General features: G+C 41.1%; 2 protein-coding genes across 7 annotated transcripts in view; both read left to right on the forward strand.

The window, feature by feature from the left end:
* The first annotated feature begins 330 nt into the window (after positions 1 to 330).
* Positions 331 to 12,131, forward strand: LOC135294535 (protein mono-ADP-ribosyltransferase PARP11-like). 6 transcript variants are annotated; one of them, XM_064409915.1, is made up of 8 exons: positions 331 to 488; positions 4,678 to 4,806; positions 4,905 to 5,025; positions 6,281 to 6,356; positions 7,287 to 7,359; positions 7,447 to 7,577; positions 11,235 to 11,386; positions 11,811 to 12,131. In XM_064409915.1, the coding sequence occupies exons 2-8, from the start codon at positions 4,681 to 4,683 to the stop codon at positions 12,122 to 12,124; spliced, it is 993 nt and encodes a 330-aa protein (XP_064265985.1). In that variant the 5' UTR covers positions 331 to 488; positions 4,678 to 4,680; the 3' UTR covers positions 12,125 to 12,131. The 6 variants fall into 6 exon arrangements, with proteins under 6 accessions (XP_064265985.1, XP_064265986.1, XP_064265987.1 ...); XM_064409916.1 differs by having other exon boundaries at positions 394 to 572; XM_064409917.1 differs by lacking the exon at positions 331 to 488 and adding an exon at positions 603 to 626.
* Positions 12,132 to 12,279: 148 nt separating this feature from the next.
* CRACR2A (calcium release activated channel regulator 2A) overlaps positions 12,280 to 23,366 on the forward strand; it is a 78,627-nt gene continuing 67,540 nt past the window's right edge. The window contains exon 1 of the transcript XR_010356612.1: positions 12,280 to 21,466. The gene's annotated coding sequence lies outside the window, so the exon portion shown is untranslated. The remainder of the gene's footprint in view (positions 21,467 to 23,366) is intronic.

Genomic DNA, 23,366 nt, shown 5'->3' on the forward strand with positions numbered 1-23,366 from the left:
AAAACCTTTCACTGCAGGACGTGCTGCAATGACCGCGTACGTGTGTGAGGACTGCCTGTGTTTTGGAAGTTATCAGGCCACTGGCAGCAGAATGCTGAGAATGCTACAGCTGGTGTCACTGCCAGCTTCTCCACCCAGCAGCTCCCCTCCTAGAATGCCTGCAGCAAAGGGCTGGCTGAGCTGTGCTCAGCACTGTGGCTTCCAGACCTCATGGTGGCACAGAGCTGCTCACAGGCCCTGCGGCAGCCTCTTGTTGCTGCCCTCTTTGTGTGACCTACACCGTGCACGGTGTCATGGGCACATCTGCTGCCACGCCTGGCACTGGCACGGTGTCACGGCTCCGGTAGCACATGGACTGGCACCGGTACTGGTACTGGAACTAGGACTGAGGCTGTTACTGTTACTGGTCTGGCACTGGAACTGAAACTGTGACTGGCACTGATACTGGGACTGGAACTGGGCCTGGTACCTGTGCAGCTACATGAGAGGTACCTGAACAGCTACTGGTACCAGAACTGGAACTGGGACTGGCACTAGTACTGGCAGTGGGACTGCAACTGGGATTGCTACTGGTACGGGTGCTTGGACTAGGACTGGAACTGGTACTGGTTTTAGTAGTGGTACAGGTACTTGGACTGGTTTTGGAATTGGGACTGATACCGAAACTGGGGCTGGGCCTCGTAAAGGTTCTGGGACTGGCACTGGCATTGGTACTGGCACTGGGCCTGGTGTTTTTACTGCTACAGCTACTTGGACTGGTTTTGGAACTGGGACTGGTGCTCGGATTGGAACTGGTGCTGCTGCCGGTACTGGCACTGGCAGTGGTACTGATACGGGAACTAGGCTTGGTACTGTTGTTGGTACTGGACAGGAGTTTGGGCTGTTTCTGGCCCTGGCACTGGAAGCGGTGCCGGGCTGGTGCCGGGCCGGTGCCGGGCCGGTGCCAACCCTGCGGCCCAGGTACCGGCCCAGACACCACCACCGGCACGAGCGCAGCTGCCGCCGGCGGCCCTGGGCCCGCCCCGTCTCCTCCTCGCGTCACGACAGCAGCTCCACCCCCGCCCCGCCCCGGCCTTCATTTGCATGCCCACCCCCGACGGGCCAATGGACCCCGCCCTCCGCGGCCGCCGGTAACGGAAGCGCCGGGAGCCGAGCGGGTCCCGCGCGCCCGGCCCGCGCGGCGCGGGCGGCTTGCGGGAGCGCGCCCGGTGCGCGCGGCCGCTGTGGTGAGTGCGCGCGGGGCGGAACGGCCGCCGCCCCTCCCCCCGCAGGCCGCGCCGCCGGCTCGGGCACCGCGCTGGGAGGCGGCGGCCCCTGCGGCTGTGGGAGCGGCCTGCGCGCCCCATGGAGCGGTAGTGGGTCCGTGCTCGGCTCGGTGGCCGGGCCGTGCCGTGCCCTTGAGCGCCCCTGGATTCGGCTCTGGAGGGTGCGGTCACGGGTGGGATTGCGACGGCGGCGCCCGGCAGCACGGAGCGGGTGCGTGGGGGCGCAGGTGGGAATGGCATTGTCCTAGAGTGTGTCCCCTACTGGTGCTAGTGCTCCTTCTCCTGCCTCCCCTCCCAAGCCCTCAGGCGGGTCTCCTAATGAGGTGTCGTGTTCTCTAAGGAAGAGTCAGAGACTGCCGTAGCACAGTTCCTGTGTTGCCAGCAGGATACTCGTCCCAAGCTGATGTTCGTAGGGAGAAGAGCCTTTAGCAATAAAGCACGATATGCCGGGTGAAGCAGGCAGCACAATAATCCAGACAGAGTAGTCCTTTGGGATGCTGCTGTGTTTGTTGTCATGCGGGTAGTGAGACCCTGGCACAGGCTGTCCAGAGAAGCTGTGGTGCCCCAGCCCTGCAGTGTTCAAGGCCAGGTTGGATGGGATGTGGAGCAACCTGGTCCCTGCCCATGGCAGGGGGATTGAAACCAGATGGTCTTAAAGTTGTCTTCTAACCCAAAGCATTCTCTGAGTCTACACACTGTAAAGGACATATATCAGTCGAACATAAAGTACTTCTGGAAACAAAAGAGGAATTGCATGGCCAGTAGTAGTAAAGCCATTCAGTCACAGTGCACAACAAGCACTGTTCTTGTTTAGGAGGATGTTTTTCCTAAGACATTTGTCTAATTTGAGCTGTTCTGGTAGCTCCTGGACCAGTAGATACTGTGCTGGTCCAGGAACTTCCATAAAGTGCTAATGATGGGAGTTGAGACCCTTCTCAAAATGCCGCCTAATGCTTATGTGCATTTGATTTTGAATTAGTAATTCCTTCAAACATTTTGGATTTGTGTCACCTTTGAGAACAGTTCTCTTGTTTTTATGGCTTTACATATTTATGCCTTCAGGTGTTTCCTCCATACTTTTAAAATATGCTGGAATCTACCTGCTTACCCTAGGCTTTGTGATGAGGGTAATATATGTGGGTTGAATGTAATATTTTTGAAAGCCATGGGAATAACTATCTCCTTAGTAAATGGTTTATTATTATCTCCTTAGGAATGGTTTATCCAGAGATACCCCTGGAGGACTCCGAGTGTGTTGACAAGCACAGATAATCATGCCTTCTCTGCTTGTAAAGGCATGCCCTCTTGTTCCAAAGGCATCATTGGTTTGACTGATCAGAGTCAAGGCCCTGAACTAATGCTGGGAGGGAGCTGAGCTCACCACTTCAATGGAAGCATGAGGAAACAAAACATTACCAAGAAAAGCCTGAATTGCTTTCCTCAGCCCTAAAGAAGGGCAGCCTACCCCTGCCGCTCTCAGTAGGATAGGACATAGTCAAATACTTATCCAAGAGGAAGAATCAAATTGAAGGTGGAAGATTTTCACCCAAAGATGTTGGCCAGTTGTGCTTTTAACACGAAGGGAATGTAGGCTCTGTTCTGTGTTGCTGTGGGTAATAGAAGAGATGTTGATAGATGCCCTCTGAAGCAGAGAATGGTTTTCTTATCCCTTTCAAAATACTTTTTCTGTGCAGCTGATGAACCTTTTGTGTAGTGCTGCTTGAACTTGAGTCAGCAATCCATACAAGGAGACTTGGGTAGGCTTTCATTTTCACTGAAGTAACTTTGCCCTCAGATTATGCAGTTTGGTGATGTTTTGGGGATCCATTTATGATTCCCCTGATGTCTAAGCATCTGGATTTTTGTAACTCTTTGGAGCTTTTGATGACTAGAGTACAGCATCTAGCTATTATCACAAAGAGGTTTCTCAGATTTTTTTTTTTCCCCAAACAACTACAGAAATAGAACCAGCTTGGGAAAAATGGGGCATGAAGGGTGGTGCCAGAAATGCATCCTGCTCTGAATTGCTGCCCCAGTAGCACTGGCCAGAATGGGATGTCTACTTTTAGTCTTCAGTATTTGTCTTCTTCGGGTCTCTATTTTTTCTGGGTTGGAGTGACCAGGAAACAACTGAGGTATCCAGGATAGTAACTGCATATTGTTTGACTTGTGCTGGAGGGTGTTGTTTCACTTTTTGGAAGAAAAAGTGAACTTGAGAGTGCCAAAGTGTTTTGCTTAAACAGTTAGAATGGATGAATTGCTGACCTTTTCTGGGTGTGGGGCAAGTTTTTTCTCTGAAATATTCCCTGAAAGTTACGTAGAATTTTTGCTTGGGGAGGTTGTTGCAGAAAGTTTACACATTAGGAAATACATGCAAATAGAGGTGAGCACTTTCAGAGTTTCCAGAATTTTATTCACGAACAAAGAGTGAGCTGAATCCTGGCAGGGACTGTTCTTCTGAAGGTATTCTGACGTAGCTCTTGGTAGACTTAAACTTGTCTGTCTGCTTTTTGAACTTCCATAAATTTGCAGCATCCACACCATACTGAAAAGAAATTCCATAGGTTGCCATCTGCTTCATGAAGATTTTCTTTCACTTACTTTGAACTTGACATGTGCAACCTTTGATAGGTGTCTCCTCCAAATGTCAGAAGAAAATGTGATTCTTTGTTCCCTATTTGGTTTTGTCATGATTTTGTAGACCTCTGCTGTATCCTTTACTCAGTTCTTTTTCTTCCATCCTTCAGGACCCCAACTGCGGTAGTCATTGCTTGTGTGGGAGCCAGTCTTGCTTTTGGTGTGAACCTTTTCTATAAATACAACTACAGAGTATCAGGAATTTTACTGTGTCATTTTTAAGTGAGTGCATTAGGGGGAAAATTATTCTTCATGCAGCGGGAAGGAATAATCTACTGTGGTCTTGTACAGTTAAATAATTGTATTCTTTGTCTTAGCTTTAACTTTTTTTCTTACAACTGTTGATTTCCAGTGTGATTTGTTCACTGCTGGTGAGTATCTAGCAGGTGTTTCCATCAAGCTGTTGGATGTAACCCCAACATCTCATTCTTGAGAAGTATGAATGAAGAACCTTTCGTATATTTCTGAGTGGCCTTGATCCTACAATCATCAGTATGAAATTTAGCACGTCTCTTTGATCACATCAAGCCTATAGCTCTTGCCTTTACTGTCACACTTCACAGACCATTGAGAAAATTTTTGCAGGTGTTTCACTAATTTAAAGGATAATACTGGATAAGCAGCAAACTGAGAATTTTTCTCTGGAAATGAAAGAGCAGATCAGTCCTCAGCCTGATAGGATTTTTTTTTTAAGTTATTGCAAATGCACTTTATTTTGCTTTTTTTTATGAATTTCTCTAAACTTTATTTGTGTGTATGTTTGTGAATGTTTCAGGAAATGCTTCAAGGACCATCAGAAGATGTGTTTGCAAAGATGGAAAGTTCAGTTGAAGACATGGACACCTCCGATACCCAGTGGGGCTGGTTTTATTTGGCTGAGTGTGGTAAATGGCATATGTTTCAGGTAAATACCTATGAAGTTATATTGGCTCTGATGGATTCCATACATAAAATTATCTATGGCTGAGTTTGTCTTAATGTGCTTTTTCTTTTATTTTGAAGACTGACTCAAACAGTCACTGTTCCATCAGCAGTGAAGATATCGAAAGGAGTTTCCGAACAGACCCCCATGGATCGCTGTCTTTTACCACTGCAAAGTTTAACTACACACTGGACTTTTCAGGTATGTGTCTTGCCAAAGAGTGAATTTAAACCATAGAAGGTCTCAGATACACCAGCACATTTGTTCAGTCAGCAGGTTATCGTCCTCATATCTGGTGTGAAAACATTATTAAGAATGTCTTCTTTACTGGAAAAATACACAGAAGTTTTTAGAAACAGCTGCCCTGTTTCTAAAAACAGGTGCATTTTTTTGTAGATTATTAATGAAGTAGCATGTTTTGTTTAATAGCACTCCATTGGAGTTCCTACTGCTTGCTCCAGCTGCAAGTGGCATGTAGGATACATCTCTTGAACTGGGAAGGTTGAACCTTTTTTCTCTAATTTGCAACTGTGTGTAAGCTTGGAAAACCTCTTCCATTCCTTCTGTATAAGAAACAAAGGAGGCTTCCTGCAAAATACTGGCATCAAAATGATTTAATAATTCAGCAGGTAGTTGGAGCCAGGTCTGTTCTCAGAATAACAAGGAGATAGGCAAAAGGATTTACTGGTAGATTGTAAAGATCTTCCTTATGCTGTTCTTGTAAATTACAGAGTATTACAGGTTTTTAGTGTAAGTAACTAATTATAAATGTACTTTGTTCACAGGTGTGTTCTAGTAACTTTTTTTTTAGTTTTTCTATTCATAGATGGTTTATTTTCTGATTAAATTACAAAACAGCTATATGTTTAAAATATAGGAAATTAAGGATAAAAATATGTATTCCAAAATACATATTCAAATTTAACATATTTCAAATACAGAAAGTGGGGACTGGGTAAAACAGGAATATACTGGCAGTAAGGTGGTATCTGACAATACAAGGAGTTTTGTGCTTACTTGTGTTGGAATGTCTTTTTATAAAAAACTGTGTTTTGCATCCAGAATAAAAACATTGCACTATAAGCAAATGTTAAAGAACAGTTTTTATGTTACTGTCTTTAGTCCATGATGCCTTACACTAAGGATAGCGTATTCTTTGTCATCCCTTTCAAGTCAGTGGAAGTTCTGCCTGTGATTTAGTGGGGCCAAATTTTAGATGGATAGTTTAAAAATAAATGTTTTGTGTGTGCAATATTTGGGCGTTTTTCCAACTCATAAAAATGACAATGTATTTAGAAATATTTATTGAAAATGCTAATTTGTTACTGTTGAAATAGGAATTCCTGTCAAGTAGCTCAGGGTGTAGTAGTGTTCTTTTTTAAAATTATACTTAAATGTTTCATATGCTGCAGATGAATTCTCAAAAATTTCTTCCTAATTCTTGTTTTATGCTCAGTGATGAAACAAATCAACCTAACTACCCTTAAACAACGTCCAATAAAGCGAGCTCCCTTTGCAATCAATTCATTCAGGTAAGGAAATAAGAGGAAGACTCCTTATTTTTCTTTTATTCCTGCTTCTTCTGAGTAAAATGAAATAAAAGTGTTTTATCTTTATTGTTTATATTTATTTGCTTTTGGAGTCACTTGCTCTGAATACTTGTTGAATCAGAGTTGCTGCAGGGAAGCAGCACCAAAAAATGGAATCCATTGACTCCATAAATTTAGAAGTATTACTGTAATAGCAAAAAAAGAGTGAGTTATATGTTGTGCCTATATTTTATATTTCATTTACTCTAAAATTACTTGGAGTTTAAGAAATTGTGTTGCAATAATTATTTTATGAGTGTAATTGCTTTAGATTGTCAGTTTCTTATCATTTCATCATTCATTAGATGTAAAGCTGGGAATCACTAAACAATAAACTGAGCTATGCTGTAGTAATTGAGTGTTACTATCACAGGTGATTGAGTACATGGGATACGTGGGGCTTTTTCCCCAAATAGTTTCTGAGAAAAAATTAGTTCTGAACTGTAGTGTGGTTATACATTCAAAAATAAATTTGTCATTTGTCATAAGAAATGTAGTAGGATTCTGTGTACACTGACTTTGAAGAAAACTGTGTTTTTGAAGTGTCAACGTTTTTTCAGTAGATATTTGCTAAATAGTGCATACAATAATGTGGCAATTTGCTTTGATCTTTGAATAATTGCATCAGCACTCTTATTTCCATGTGGTGACATTTTTTACTTTCAGGAGATTGCTTCTTTTAGTCCCAATTTTGAGGCTTAAGAGCTTCTATGTATGTAGTGCATGTGCTTAAACCACTCTTTTTTAGTAGCTCTGTATAAACTTCATGGGGGTTTGCTTTTTTTGCATACTGTGTTCTTTGGAGCAGGAGTTGACAAGAAGAAAATACCTCATGTCTTTGAAGTGATGTGCTTTTACCTTTTTTGTTTGAAGTTTCATCTGTGAAAATGAGGCTATCCCTATGCCTTCACACTGGGAGAATGTAAATACTGAGGAGCCATACCAGGTAAGAGTTGGTATGCAAATTGGTCAAAACCATGTCACAATGAAATAATGCATCGAATTGAAATCGCACTAACCTCTTTTTTTCCAGCTGATTCCCTTGCAAAAGAAAACAAATGAATATAATGAAGTTTCTAGTCTCTTTGGAAAAACAATGGATAGCCACCGAATTAAAAGAATTAAGAGAATACAAAATCTAGACTTGTGGGAGTTTTTTTGCAGGTGAGATTATTTCTAAACCCAACAGTTTTAGGATTGTTAATGGAGAAAAATTTTAAGTCATACAGCAGAAATATGTTTAACTGCTTTTATTATTAATGAATTTTTTTGTTACTTTTTAACTACTAAAAATTTTCATATTTGTAATTTATTTATTCAAAATTTAATTTTCAAGACTGTAGCTTCTACAGGTACAGAAATTTAATACTTGTAGAAATGCATTAGGTAAAGCTGTTGCATAGATAATGTATTTAAGGTGTTCAGAATATATGTGTGTAGATGCCCATGATCCTTACAGTGGAGTAAGGAGACAAAAATGAGCTTTTTGTAAAATGATTCCTTGAGAGGCTTGTATTATTTTAATTTTTACTGAACAAAGCAAATGCATATTTCAGTCTTGCTAAATTTCTCAATTTTATGAATCTTAGGACAGAATTAAGTGTCTAATGGACATATATTTATGCAGTTCTTTTAAGTTTAATGTCCTACAAAACCTTCTTCTAAGTTCTTGGCTTTTCCCTCTTCGCATTGTGCTGGCCTGGAAGAAGTAGGAAGTGCCCAGTTTGGTATCCACTTATTTTTTGGTGTCAGTCTTAAGCAATTCTACTTGACAAAAGTTACTTGTGTATCTCGTAGGAAGGAGTGCATATCAGAAGGTTTAAAGATGTTTTACTCTAAGAAAATAATCTAGATTAAGTTAAAGAGTGAGGAAATAACTAACCAGATGTATACTAAAATCCTGCATAAATTACATGATTTTTTTTAAAGATATGTCATTTATTGTTAATTTAAAGCTATATCAACATGTGTGAGGAAGTGAAATTCCTTATATAGGTTAAGGGTTAAGAGAGTTACCCAACTTCTAGTTAAGTTTCCCTTTTTTCCTTATGGAGTAAGGAAGAGGGTCAGCAGAACTGCTGCCTTGGACTTCCAGCGGTCAAACTTTGGGTTGTTCAGGAGGCTGCTTGACAGAGTCCCTTGTGAGGCAGTCCTGAAGGGCAGAGGAGTCCAGGAAGGCTGGACACTCTTCAAGAGGGAACTCCTAAAGGGTCTGGAGCAGGCTGTCCCCCTGTGCTGAAAGACATGTAGTTGAGGAATAAGATCATCCTGGATGAACAGAGAACTTTGACTGGAATTCAGACAAAAAAGAGAGTTTATGACCTTGGGAAGAAGAGGCAGGCAAGTCAGGAGGAGTAAAAGATGTTGAGATGTTTTGTAGGAAGAAAGGACCAAAGCCCAGCTAGAACCTAATTTGGCCACTGATGTAAAAGACAATAAAAATATTTTAAAAAAATAAATCATTAACTAAAGGAGGGCTCTAGAGAATCTCCATCCTTTACTGGATATGGGGGAAACATAGTGACAAAAGATGAGGAAAGGGCTGAGGCAACAAAGGCATTAATGGTAAGACCAGTTGTTATCTGGGCACCCAGGCCCTGAGCTGGTAGAACTGGGGAGCAAAATGCAGCCCTAGTAATTCAAGAGAAAATGGAACCTGCTACCCCACACAAGTCCATGGCAATGGATGGACTCTACTGGAGGGTACCAAGGGAGCTGTGGGGGTGCCCACTGAGCCACTTTCAACCATTTACCAGCAGTCCTGGCTCACTGGGGAGGTCCCAGTTGGCTGTGGTTGAGCAAGTGTGATGTCCATGTACAAGAAGAATTGGAAGGAGAATCCAGAGAACTACAGACCTGCTAGGCTGAGCGAGCTCGGTGCCAGGGAAAGTCAAGGAACAGCTCATCCTGAGTGGCATCACACAGCATGTGCAGGGCAACCAGGGCTCAGGCCCAGCCAGGATAAGTTTAGGAAAGGCAGGTCCTGCTTGATGACCAACCTCACCTCCTAGGACAGGGTGACCCACTAAGTGGATGAGGGAAAGGCTGCAGTTATTTTTTACCTGGACTTCAGTAGAGCCTTCAATACTGTTTTCCCACAGCATTCTCCTGGAGAATCTGGCTGCTCATGACTCAGACATATGCACTGTTTGCTGGGTAAAAAACTGGATAGCCAGGCTCAGGGAGAGGTGGTGAATGGAGCTGCATCCAGCTGGTCACCAGTGGGGTCCCCAGGGATCAGTGTTGGGGCCAGTCCTCTATAATATCTTTATCTGGGATCAGGACAAGGAGATCAAGGGCACCCTCAGTCAGTTTGCAGATGTCACCAAGCTGGATGGGAGTGTAGATCTGCTGGAGGGCAGGAAGGCTCTGCAGAGTGATCTGGACTGGCTGGATCTGTGGGCTGAGTCTAGCTGTGAGGTTCAGTAAGGTGAAATGCTGGGTCCTGCCCTTGGGCCACATGACAGTGCTGTAGGCTTGCACATACTGGTGAAGAAATTATTGCCTGGTAGTATATTACCAAGAAATAGGTATCCCAGCATTTCAAATTCACTTCTCTTGATGCCCCAGGTAGGAAAGATGAAAAGAGGATGATGCTTAGTTTAGCATCTCAGTTTGGAATTGTCAAGGAGTACAACAAGTAAAGAAAGGTGTTGGTCAGTGAGATTGCTGAAAAAGTTTTAGAAAAAGCTGAAACACTTTTAGAAAAAGCTTTTGTGCCTATGTAGGTACAAAGAACATGCCTCTGGGTATTTAGTTTTGCTGTAGGTTTTACCTTTCATTGAGTGAATTGGCTGAACGAGAATTTTCACAGTGCTGGATCAAGTTAATTTTGTTGAACTGGATTATCTTGTCACTGCTTGTACAAGGTGCTAAGATGATGCTTTTTAGAACAGTTGGACTCCTTGATTTCTGTTCCAAATTACCAAAGTGTCCTCTTGTGGCATTTCTGCATTCTGTACAACCAGCTTGCTAGTGTGCCCAGTATGTTTTACTGCTGAGGAGGAACAATTGCCACTTAAACTTTTATGGTTTTGAAAAAGTGCTTTGTTTAATAAGATAAGAGATTACATTTGATCATTGCTTGAATGATTACTTGCATCACTGTAGTGGTCAGAACACATTTGCTTCTTACAGTAGTTCCCATATTAATGACAATTCTAAATTGGCTTTATGAAATGAACTGGTCAGAGATAGTAAAGGACTGTCACAGAACGTCTTTTGATTGATTATTCACTTTCTCTATAAATTTGTTCCATTCCCCTGTTTCAAAAGAAGTTACTTGAGGCTACGTTTGCATATTGTCAGAGATGAACAGCCAACAACAGAGGGCTTGTGGTTGAAGAAATTTCAGATATTCAGCATAATTAGCTCTTAGATCAGTTTCTGCTGATTTGCCTAGGTAATAGTGCTTTATAATCTACCAATTTTGTTATCCCTTCCACCATGACAGTAAAGCAGGTGGAGGAAACAAAATGTGCAAAATTACCTTTCTTTTAAAGATGTATCTGCCGAAAATGACCACACTGAAACTAGTAACACATGAACAATGTTGATAAAATTGGTGTAGGAAGACCTTTTTTAGAAAATCTTGAGACTGTGTTGGAAAATAGCCCTATGGCATTCAGAAATGTGTTATTTCTAGACATGTACCTTAAGAATTCTGACGTGTTTAAAAACTTGAGTCATTTAGGTACTTGTAAAGTGGAATGTGTTAAGTCTGTACCCTCAGCAGTGTTTTCACAGTAGTAATTTAGTGTGTTTGTACAACTATTTCTTTGTTATGTCCTTATTTATGTATTTATTGTGTGTTTTCTGTAGGAAAAAAGCTCAACTGAAGAAGAAAAGAGGTGTCCCAACAATTAATGAGCAGATGCTGTTTCATGGCACCAGTAATGAATTTGTAGAAGCAATATGTATTCATAACTTTGACTGGAGAATAAACGGGATGCATGCTGCTGTATATGGAAAAGGTAGGCATTTCTGTCACATACAACTGTGATAGTGTTAACAGCTCAACATAAGTCTTTCCTGTAGCGTGTACTTCGTGATGCATGCCTTGTGTTTACCCAAGAACTGTTTAGTTACAGCTCTGCTTTTATGGTAATTGTAATTAAAGATGCAGTAAGGAATGTAATTGTTACAACTGGCTGGTAGGGCCAGGGAGCATGGGGAAGGGGTGCCCAGCAAAGCAGTATTGATCACAAGATAATCTCCCTACTAAAATGTTCACACTAAAAATGTTTGGTCATATTGTTATAATATATAACAACAAATAAAGGATTCCTAATAAACATAGAAGAACTGTCATTTTTCATCATGCTGATAGCTATGCTCTGGTAGTCTAACTGTCATGGTAGGAATGTCATCAAATTTTCTTTGTTTTTTATTTGAAAGGGACTTATTTTGCAAGAGATGCATCATATTCCAGCCATTTCTGTAAAGAGAGCATGAAGCACGGAGATACTTTCCAGATTCATGGTGTGAACCTGCAGCCCCATCTGCACAGACCAGATAAAGTCATGTTTCTTGCTCGTGTATTAACTGGTGACTATATTGGTGGTGATTCAAAATACATGAGGCCTCCTTCAAAAGATGGAAGCTTTGTGAACTTGTATGACAGCTGTGTGGATAACACCTGGAACCCAAAGATCTTTGTCATCTTTGATGCCAACCAAATCTACCCTGAGTACTTAATAGAATTTTGTTAAGTTTGAACTGAGTATTGTTTGTGGTTTTTTAGATACTTTTGTTCCTTTTGTAAAGATAGCAACATAGAAATGGTGCATGAAAGAGAGGTGAAAGAAAAGCTGGCATACATTTATGGAGGAGGGAAACTTAAATATTTAAGAGAGACTGGTGAACTGTTTTTAAAAATCTGTAAACTTTACTAATGCATTTTTCAAATGTAGACTCTTACAAATCTGAAGTTGCTTAGTGAGCCTTAAATACATTGAGCATTGGTAAGTTTTCAAAGCCAAGATTTATGTTTTGATTTTCTAAAGTATATTAAAAGTGGTTAGAAATATGCCTCTAATATAGTATGCATATGATGAAATTAATCTTTTATAAAGATTGCCTATAAAACAAAGTAAGAACAACAACAGCAAAACCCCAGGGGACATGGCTGTGTGTGTGTGTGTCTGTGTTCTGTAGTACATGTTACTTTGTTTGGAGGTCTCTTAGTTTGGATTCTAAACCTAAAAAAAGAAAAATAATCTACAGCTCCTTCATCAGTTTCCTCCAGATAAAGTTCAACAAAGCTGTAAGGTTTAACTTTATGTACATTTTACTATGAGCTTCTATTATATACTGGGAAAATAACGAAGCCATTGCAGTAGGATTTGACCATTGGTTTTGATGGAAATGAGGCCCATAAAGTTGTGGTTGTTAGTTGTTTGGTATGTAACTGTTGGGCTCACTGTTGGGATGTCAGCAGTTCTGTATGCCTTTCTTAGTTCTTATCTTCTTATGGAATTTTTGCCATCTTGTTGCAGTATTCATGAACTGCTGTGATTCCTGTCTGGTCAGAGTTTAGGATCCACTCGGTGCTGATATATTTGGTGTTACTGAAGACAATGTTCACATTAACTTAACTGTAAACAATACAGTTAAACTAACAAGGAAAACTTCAAAAGATGCCATCCTTTAGCTTTTAAACACTACAATAGAAAGCTTTCAGTAACTTTTTTGCAGACCAGGTTTTCATAACTGGTATGGTTGTAATGTTGAAGAGTATTTTTCACATGTAGAAAGAGCAAAAGAGATAATATTTGGTAAAGAACAAACCTGTGTACCTAAACACATGAAGAGGCTGAGGAAGGGGCTGTTACAGTGAAATGCACTGTTGTGTGAATGATCTGCTATGGAATTTGTCCCCAGTGTACTTTGTTAAAGGACCTAAGTAGCACTATTGGACAAGTCAAAGTTGAAACCTTTCCAGGCTTTTTCTTTGGCTATGGCCAGTAACAAGTCCCTGTAGAATCAGTATATAATTGTGGCAGATATGGAATGATCTATGTTGGTTTGTTATAGAAATGTGAATGGACTTTTTGGATCAAAGGCTGTGTTTAAAATGTATTTCATTTAAAGGCAGTGTCACTGCTGGCATGACCAGGTCTGTTCAAATTGTACTAAACCGGTGGAACTGTAAGCAGAAGATTATGACATATCTGGCATTGTAACTGAGGACACAAATATCTCTTCCTTCTCCTGAGTGCTGTTAATGTTGTCTGTCAGTGGATCTTGCACTAGTTGTTTATCTGTTTCTGTTTGTAATATCATGGCAATTTTCCTGTCCCTAAACCATTTAAGGCTAAAATGCATTTTCCTTTATTTTAGGAAGTATGATTTCTGATCCCAGCTGGGAACTCTGGGTTCTACTCTCGTAGGTATGATTTGTGTTTGATTCACTACTATGCTAGCTCTGCAAAAGGCACTTTGTTCCCCACATTGTATGAAATAATAGCAAATCACGCAGGGAATTTGTGTATTACTGAATCCTTTTTATTATTACACAATATTCTACAGAGCATACATTTTGTGAAATTAACAAATACATGTGCTGTTGTTCCTTTGATTTGGTGTTTTATTTCTTCTGAAACAGATGTTTTTAGTTAAGGAAACTGAAGTTTCATTTTTAGCATCTCATGGATACAAAATACCACAATTTTTACTGATCTCTGAGACTTTTCTGATTGTTTGTGTGGTGGTGTCTTGTTTGCTGCTTAATTTGAATTGAATGGCACAATCTTAATCTTGCTGCACAATTGAAGTTTTACCTCTTCTTTCAATGTGTTCTGCTTTTTGTGCTGATGAATTTTGTTATTGAAGATGTCTGTAAAATAATTGTCCTTTCTCTGGCAAGGGGAGAGGGATTATTATTGCAAGTAAAGTCCAGAACTGTACAAGCAGCCAATACAGGAAGTAGTTGGGCTTAATAAAAAGAGCAGTGAGAAAGGGAGGAAAATAATTTCTTGGCCTCTAGAGTGTTAAAGAAAAGAGAAGGGATCTTGGTGTGGTTCTGGGGAAGGAAACCTGATACTTTCTTTTACTCTTTCATGTAGTGAAATGTTCTCCATTTTGGTTTTACACCTGTGCAAGAGGGCATGCTACTCTCTTAGCTGTCCTGACCTGAGGTAGAGCTTACTAAATTATTCTTGTGACAGCATGTTTTCACATGAGCACAGTACTTCAGGATAACATAGAAAAATAAGATCAGGTCATACTGGCCTCCTGGACCAGCTTTGGTTTTTTACAATTGGTGTGTACTCAGTTATTGCTGAATGGATCTCATTTCATCCAGAGCAGTTTGGGAGAGCATCTGTCTGCATTCCAGTTCATTTACAGGGTCAGTTTGCACAAACTCTTGTTTTTGTTAGAATCCAAGGGGAGAAAAAAAGGATACAGCTCTGTTTTTTACTACATGTCCCAGTACACTCGCATCCAAGCCAGATGTGAGATACATCATATGATGGCTGCAGTTGATAACTTACATTCAGGACTACATTGGATGCCAGTTCAACTGGCAGATTGAGGACAACTCTCACCTTTTTAAACATTTATTAGCACAGAGTATCCTAGCAGGAAGGGCTCAGGTGAGTCTGTGCAGTTTGCATACTGAAAATTACTTTCAGGAGGATGAGCACATGTCAGTCTTAAAATTCCTGTGACCTAAATATCCATCAATGTTGTAACTTCTTTTAGGCACTGTCCAAAGCACCAGACTTGCAAAACAGCACAGGCCTACTGCATCTACTTTTCACAAGTCACAAAAAATACTATGGGGCTGAGAGATGGAATACTTTGCCCCATTTTAAAGCCAGTTGGCCTCTCTTATGCCCCTCTCTATTAAGCCCCTTTGTTCTCCTTGACTCTGCCTTCCCCTGTTCATCCCCCACTCCATGGGTGTATACAGCTCCATTGATTCCTGCACCCCTTGCAGTCCGATCCCCAATATCATTTCCAAAGTCCAGGATGAAATAACCTTTCACACACGTACATGCTCTTACCAGTTAATATGACTGACCAGGTTTGGTTCTCATCCCTGCCTCCCTTACCACGTCAGCCAGCTTTATCCTCATGCATTTCTGTTCTTGGCTTCTTCCTTACAGTCCCTGTTGTGTCAGAAAAGCTAGTAGAGGAGTAGTCCTTCCACACACTCATACAAATAATTGTGCCACATAAAACATCCAGCAATTTTAGTGCCACATTTGTCCTTACTTGGGGGTTTAGTTGGAGAGGTCACATTTCATTCCTGTGGTAATGAATGGACAAGAGGCAGCCAAGGTGTACAACACCAAGACTGGAAATTTGCATGTTCAAGTGGATTTTTTAATTGGAAAGGACTCACTTGAATGTACAGAAAAAAAATGAGAGTATTTGGTGTATAGTGTAATAAGCAAAAAAAAAAAAAAAAGCAGTGTAGTAGAGTATAGGGAAAGGACCTGTTCAAGCAGTAATCAGTTCCGTGGAATACCATAAATTGAGTTTCTCTTCCTTGTGTGCTTTGAGCTGTTAAGAGTTTGATACTGCTGTCATGTTAAGGATTGCAAACCAGCTGGTTCTGGCTGTTTGCACACTTGCAGACATTTGAAGATTAATTTACTGCTACTACTTTTAATCTTTTGCAAAAGTGATTATGACTCCACTGCTATAAACAAGTTTGAAGCTATGCTCTTCTCAGCTATTGACTTTATTGTCTAGAAATGTCATTCATTTCTGTATTTTTATTTTGTCTATTGCCTTTGAACATCTTTGAGGTGTTTTTGTTTCAGTATTTTCCTTTCTAGAAACACATTTTTGCAATTAGAGAGGGAGGAAAGAAGAATAAGAAAGGATAAATGTATCAGCATTTGGAAGCTTCTGGGTTCATATCTGGATACAGTGCCAATCAGGAAGGCAGGGAGTGGAAATGACATTATGTTTCCAAGCCAATATCAGTTACATCCATTTCCTGTTTGTCTTCTAGCCAATAAATGCCAACTTTAATTTAAAGGGAATGAAATCATTGTGACACCAAAAGGAACAACCTCAAATGTTTCTTATCTTTACTCAGCTTCTTCACCGATACAGTTTTCTTCCATTGAACTCCTAAGGCAATGTAATACATACACCAGTACAGGCAGTGAGCATCTGACTTGTGTCCAGGTTTCAGGAACAACATAAGGCCTTGGCCTGCTGGCCTCCCTTTTCCTGTTCCCATGCTTTGCTTGCCATGGGAAGTTGCCATAAAGTGAAACAGATGAAGTATCTGGAGCATTGTGAAAAACCAATTTGGAGTGGGAATATGCTAATGCAGTGTGTTGTATTAAGTGATGTGTTTGGTTACAGAGATGGAGGTGACCAAGTAGCTCATACATGTAGTCTTTTTTCCAGTCAGTATCTACCTTTGATCTGGTGAAAGTTGTCCAAGGAAGTAATCCCAGCTGGGAACAGTTGGTGCAAATAAACCCTTCAAAGGATGACTGGATATTGGATACACTGTTTTATTGTCTATGTATTAACTAGGGAGATTACATTAAAAAGATTTATTTCTATAAAGAGACTGGCTGACACAAATACTATCATCACATATTTTGTTTTAATACAGCTGTTGAAAATACTGTAGCCTGACAAAGCTCTGTCAGCTAATAACTGAATGTTTATGAGAGTGACTTAAATAGCAGCTCCAGGCTGATATTTTCTAATTGTTTTGAATTTTATTTTTAGTGTAAGAAATATGACCCAAAACAATGGGATAAGACAAGGACAAGAGATGGAAAAGCAGGGGGTGGGGTGGGGGGGAATCAATGGGAGAAAAATGGTTACATAAGTGAAAGGGTAGTTGAGTTACACTGGGGCTGGGAATTGATGCAAGAAGGGGAGAGAACATAAGAGTATTACTGCTTTAAATCTGTCCTTCAAAATTTTTTAAATTCAGCTTTCATCCTGATGATCTTCCTGGATGTTAAGCAATGTTTATATATCCCCAGTGGGATGGAGTATTGGATGGAGAGTCAGGGGACTCTCCTGTAGTCAAATTTTTGTGTCTTCTGACATGTTGTGATGAGAGCAGACTTACAGAAGTGGTGCACAAATGATACAGAGCCATCAGAAGTGAGAGATGTAGCTACAGCACCTCCTCTGAGCAGTGTTGCAAGGAGCATGGTGGTACCAAAGTGTTGCTGTCTGCTGTAAACATAACTGCTTGGCTTCTGGCTTCTCATGAGGCCACCATGCTTCCTGAAATATCCCCACTCCAGTGACACTGCACATATCTTGTCTTTGCATCTCTTCCATGGCAAGTGTGTGGTATCAAATTTACTGTATTTAATTGACCACTGTAGTGTAGCCAGGAGCAAAAATGTTCTGGCTTGCATTAACAAATTGGAGAAAACTGCTATTGCTCTAAATTGTCTGCTCCATGAAGTAATTGATTTCTGGAAAGAAACTGTCTTATGTTGTGTATTAGGTTAGGTATTGCAATAGATCCCCCAGGTTTTCTGGCCTTTAGCTGCTGTGGTAGTAAATATGACTGATTTTCAAATTTCAGAATATAAAACTATACTGTCTCTTTGTAAAAAAAAAGGTTTCTATCAAGCATGCTCATAAAGGTGGTGAGTTTCTGAAAGTTTTTCTTTGATGCACAAAATCCCTCACTGAACAGAATTTAATAGTCTATCTATGAGAATTGCATTCAATAAGACAATATAATTATCTTTGTAGTAAGTATTCATTTAAATTGAAAATCCCTGAGTGGAAGGTATGTATCTAACAGAGCCTTGAGCTAGCAGTGCACTTTAGGGCTGGAATCTATATAATGCTTCATCACAGATGGACAGCTTGTGGACAAAAATACAGTTTACCACCTCAGCATGAACGTGGGGGGAATTGGTAAGGCGGTGTATAATTAATGCTGGTTTTGATCCAGGATACCTTTCCCTTAGGAGAGGAGATGAAGATTTTTAGTGATAGTCTTTTAAAGATTGGTTTATGGTTCAGCAAACTGTGGAATATTGAGTAAAATTAGAACTGTATCGTGGCACAGACTGAGAGAGAAGTCCTTCCACTGTACTGCTGGCTCCACATCCTCACAGGGAAACACTCTAATATGGTGTTTTTCTTTTAAAATAAAAAATAAATGCTATTTCTTTTCACTTTGAGAAATATGAAGAGCGTGGCTGTAAAATGTGATAGGCAAAAAAAAAAATCAATTTGAAGAACTGGTTCTAATGTTCCCCTGGGAATGTTGTGATTTTTAATATTTCAGAAATGGGTTTGCTTAGCCCTGAGGGAAAGGGATTGGAAGAGCATGATAGACATGAGCATGCACGAAGACGGTACGTTCAGTATTAAGGGGGAAGAAATAGGTCACTGTGTATTAGATAGCTCATTTGGTTTCCTTTACAGCCTCAAGAGACAGCAACTGCTGAGCTGCAGAAAGCTGCCCTGTATTCTGAGGGATAGGGCAAATAAGCAATGTAGATGTCCTTGCTTTGGTTATACACAGGTACACCTTTTAATTCATGCTTTCTTGTGGAGCTGATGGTGCCTTACTGGAAAAAGTGCCTGTTTATGCAACAGCTCTAGTTATTCATGTGTCAATGCTGAGCTGCACGTGGCTTAAGGAAAACATTTTTAATGTGTGTTATATAAAAGGAAATACTTTTCTTGGGTTTTTTTATTTTTATTTTTTTGTAGTTTATTATACATTATACCTGAGAATGTTCCTTCTCAACACTCAAGCAAAAGTATCAAGATGCCTTCACGGATGAACAAGGAGCTCCTGACTGAACTCAAACATCCAAAGGAAGCACACAAGTGGTGGCAGCACAGAAAGGGGGCCGAGGGGGAAACCAGCAATGCTGTCCTGAGGTTGCATGGACAGGGTGAGAGGAAAGCCAAAGCAGTCAGGAGAGACAACAACAACGCTGAATTATTCAATGAGGAATTAAGAGATATCTCTAGTTCATCTGCCCTTGTCCTTATGGAAGATTTTAACCTCCCAGACATCAACTGGTTAGTATCATAGAGCAGAAACAGGTCCAGGAAATTGCTGAAGCACAAGGAGGATAACTTCTCTGTGCAGGGGCTAAGGGAGGCACCTAGGACAGGTGCCCTCCCAGCTTTGCTGTTTGTTAACACAGATGGTCTCAGGGGTGAAGTGGTGACTTGGTGGCTGTCTTGATCACACCAAGTAGTTATGTTTCAAATAATTGGTGTTTGGAGAATAAAACACCAGGAAAACTTTGTCCCTGGGTACGGGAAGAGCAGGTTTTGGGCTGCTGAAGGAGCTAGCTAGTAGGGACCTCTGAGGATCTGCTTCTGAAGGTATTTCCTTCCATGAATGCTAGTCACTTTCTAAGAGCCATTTCTTAAGAGCACAGTAGCAGGCAATTCCAAAGGAAGGGAAGCCAAGCAAGCAGTGCGAAGGACTGCCTCGGCTGAACAGGGGTCTTATAGAAGTTAGACAAAAAGAAACTGTACAGACACTGGAAGCAAGAACAGACAACACAGGAGGACTAGAGAGATTCTGTTTGGCACTGCCAGGAGAAAATTCATGCAGTCAAAGCTCGACTACAGTTCAAGCTGGCCAGCACTGAGAAGGACAAAAAAGGCTTTTCAAAATATATTAACAGCAAACAGAGAATCCGAGAGAACACTGGTCTCTGGATTGATGGGGTCAGTCACCTCACAAATAGGGATACAAACAATGCAGAGGTATTTAATGCCTTCTTTGCCTCTGCCTTTAACACCAGTGCTGGGCCCCGAGATCCCAGGAGACCTGTGTTGGAAGACCAGGACTGAGGGGATGATGATCTCCCAACTGACCCTGAACTTGTTCAAGAGTAGCTGTTCAAGCTGGATGCACATAAATCTGTGCAGCCTGACAGGATTCATCCCAGGATACTGATGGGGTTGGACAAAGTTATCACAGGACCTTTCTGCATTATTTTTCTTCAGTGGCTTGGGAGTCTGGAGAGGTCCCAGTCAACAGGAAGCTGGCAATGTTTCAAGAAGGGTAAGAAGGAAGACCCTGGTAATGCTAGATCTGCCAGTCTTACTTTTCAGTGTGTGGTAAAATTACAGAGAAGTTTTTTTGAGAGACAATCCAGTCATTGATTATAGTGAGCACAGGTTCACAAGGGGAAAGTCTGGCTTAACCAATTTAATTTCATTTCATTATAAGGTCACACACTTAATTGAACAAGGGAAGCCAGTAAATGTGGAGTTGTGGAATTTTACCAAGCTTTTGATACTATTCTCAATCAACTGCCCAGCACAAAGATGGACAAATCCATAATATGTTGAGTAAATGGGGTTACATCAGGCTGGCAGCCAGTCACCACCGACATTCCCACGGCTCAATTTCACAGCCAGTGTTCTCCCATGTTTTCATAAATGATATGGACACAGGAATCAAATATACAATAGGTAAATCTGTCAGTGATACTAAATTAGGAAGAGCTGTGGACTTCCTTGGGGGTAAAGAGGTCCTGCAGAGAGATCTGGAGAGCTGAGCCGTCACCAACTGTATGAAATTTAACTAGACCAAGTACTGGATTCTCCTTGTGGGACACAGTAATCCTGGTTATTCATACAAATTGGAGAATGAGATACTGGAGAACAGCACTGTGGACAGGGACCTGGGGGCAAGTGGAACATGACTCAGCAGTGCCCTGGCAGCCAGGAGGGCCGAGTGTGTCCTGGGGTGTATCAGGCACAGCCTCGCCAGCCCGGCAAGGGAGGGGATTGTCCCCCTCTGCTCTGCACTGGGGTGGTCTCACCTCGAGTGGTGGGGGCTGTTTTGGGTGCCACAATAAATGAAGGATATAAAGCTATTGGAGTGTGTCCAGAGGAGGATGACAAAAGTGGTGACAGGTCTCAAGAGCAAGACTTAGGAGGAAGTGGCTGAGGTTGCCTTGGTTTGTTTAGCTTAGAGAAGAGAAGGCTGGGGGATGACCTCATCACAGTCTACAGCTTCCTGAAGGAAGCAGTGGAGGGGAGGGACTGATCTCCTCCCTCTGGTGACCAGCAACAGGACACAAGGAAATGCAGTGAAGCTGCACCAGGTAAGTTCAGATTAAACATCAGGCAAAGGTTCTTCACTGAGAAGGTGGTCAACCACTGGAACAGGCTCCCCAAGGAAAATTGTGATGGTACTAAGCCTGTCAGAGTTCAAGGAGCATCTGGATGATGCTCTTTCTTGGTTGTATGGTTTAGCTTTAGTTAGTGCTGTGGGGAGCAGGGATTTGGAGTTACTGATCATTATGTGTCCCTTCCAACTTGAGGTATTCTGTGATTCTAACCTGATGGGATGCATCCCCAAGGGAGGGAGCTGGCCAGAGTGATGGCAAGTTCCCTTTGAGTGGAGGAGTGTCTCTGGTAGGATTGTAGACAATGATCCTTCCCTTCTACTGAGCACTCAACCACATCTGGAGTGTTGGAGGCAGTCCTGGGTTTCCCAGTATGGGACATGGATGTACTGGAGTGAATCCAGAAAACAATTCTTAAAATGATTAAAGGATTGAAACATTTGAGAAGATAATGAGAGACTGTTTAGCCTCAAGGAAAGAAGGCCTGAGAGGGAGTTTTATCAACTTACATAAATACTTGGTTGGAGGATATAAAGAAGACGAAGCCAGTCTGTTCTGAATACTGCAAAGTGGAAGGACAAAAAAAAAAGGAAGGCAGTGGACATAAATTAAAATACAGGAAACTCCACCTAAATATAAAAACACCAATGTTTTTATTTTGTGCAATGCCAAGCACTAGAACAGATTGCCCATGGAGATTATGGACTCTCCATCTTCGGAAATATTCTAATTCCAGACAAGGCCCTGGACAATCTGCCTCTGCTGTGAGCAACAGGTTGGTTGGAATAGATGACGACCAGATTAATTCTGTAATTAAACCTTGATTTTTAGAAAAGTTTTGCATTTATTTTTTTTAAGTGCAGCCCAATCAAACTCATACTGCACTGCAGGTGATGTGAGCATGAAGTCCAAGGTGTATCTTTTTTACTGTGTCAAGCAAGATTACTCTACAGCTGATCAGGCTTGTAGTTTTCTACCTGTCACTTAATGCAACTTCCATTTTGCTGTAAATTTCTGGTAAAGTTTACTGTAAATCTGCAAATTTCTTGCAGCATGTTTATGACTCCAGTTCTGTAACTTTTCCTCTGATCCTTGAGCATAAAGAAGGAAAACACGATTTTGAATGTTAGTACAATATTCCCTCAAGGGTGGTGCAATTTCATAGGCAATTAAAAGCTGCATTAGAGTGGAAAGACAAAATAGGCCTGCTACTGACAGCCTAAATGCAAAAGAAAATGACCCCTTGCACCCCAGCATTATGATGGCTTTGCAGACTGAAATAAACACACATCACCCTGAATAAACTGTGAAATACAGCCTGTTTTATTTAAAGGGTGGTGGTTTTATTTTTATATTGCACTTGGCATTTCCTGATTTAAGAGCTGCAAGCTGTCTTCTGCCTACCACATGTTTCTGTTTGTAGTTCTGGCATTTGTATAACCCAGTGGTAGAAACTGTCATCCAGTTTCTAACTCACTGTACATTAAACGTAGCAGTCAGAAGGATCCTAGCTCCAGACAATATGTTTTGCACACCAGTATTTTTCAAAATCTCCTGGTTTTAGTCCTTGAAGAAAATCAAGTGAATTTATGTCTAGATTCATACAGGACAATTTTAGACCCATATAAAGGGTTTAAGTCTTTCAAGTATTCAATTTGGCACTGTAATTTGTGTTGAAGTGCAATCTGTGTTATGAAGTAGATTCATGCCTGTGCACATTTATTCTTGGGCTATTTTTTCTTTTTGCAGTTAGCATCACAGTCTCTGACATCACAGCATATGAGTTTACTGCTTTTCAATCCACATACTTCAGGAGAGAGAGATGGTAATGCATTTGATTCTGGCTGTTCATGAAGAACAAATTGTGGCTGCTCAA

Source organism: Passer domesticus, chromosome 2 (assembly GCF_036417665.1).
Source record: "Passer domesticus isolate bPasDom1 chromosome 2, bPasDom1.hap1, whole genome shotgun sequence".
In the NCBI taxonomy this organism is placed as follows: Eukaryota; Metazoa; Chordata; class Aves; order Passeriformes; family Passeridae; genus Passer; species Passer domesticus.

Bases quoted from the DNA above. Each gene is read 5' to 3' on its own strand.
- LOC135294535 (XM_064409915.1), top strand. From the start codon at position 4,681: ATGCTTCAAGGACCATCAGAAGATGTGTTTGCAAAGATGGAAAGTTCA. The intron at 5,026-6,280 runs GTATGTGTCTTG...TTTTATGCTCAG, and splicing joins CTACACACTGGACTTTTCAG to TGATGAAACAAATCAACCTA. The intron at 11,387-11,810 runs GTAGGCATTTCT...TTTATTTGAAAG, and splicing joins TGCTGCTGTATATGGAAAAG to GGACTTATTTTGCAAGAGAT.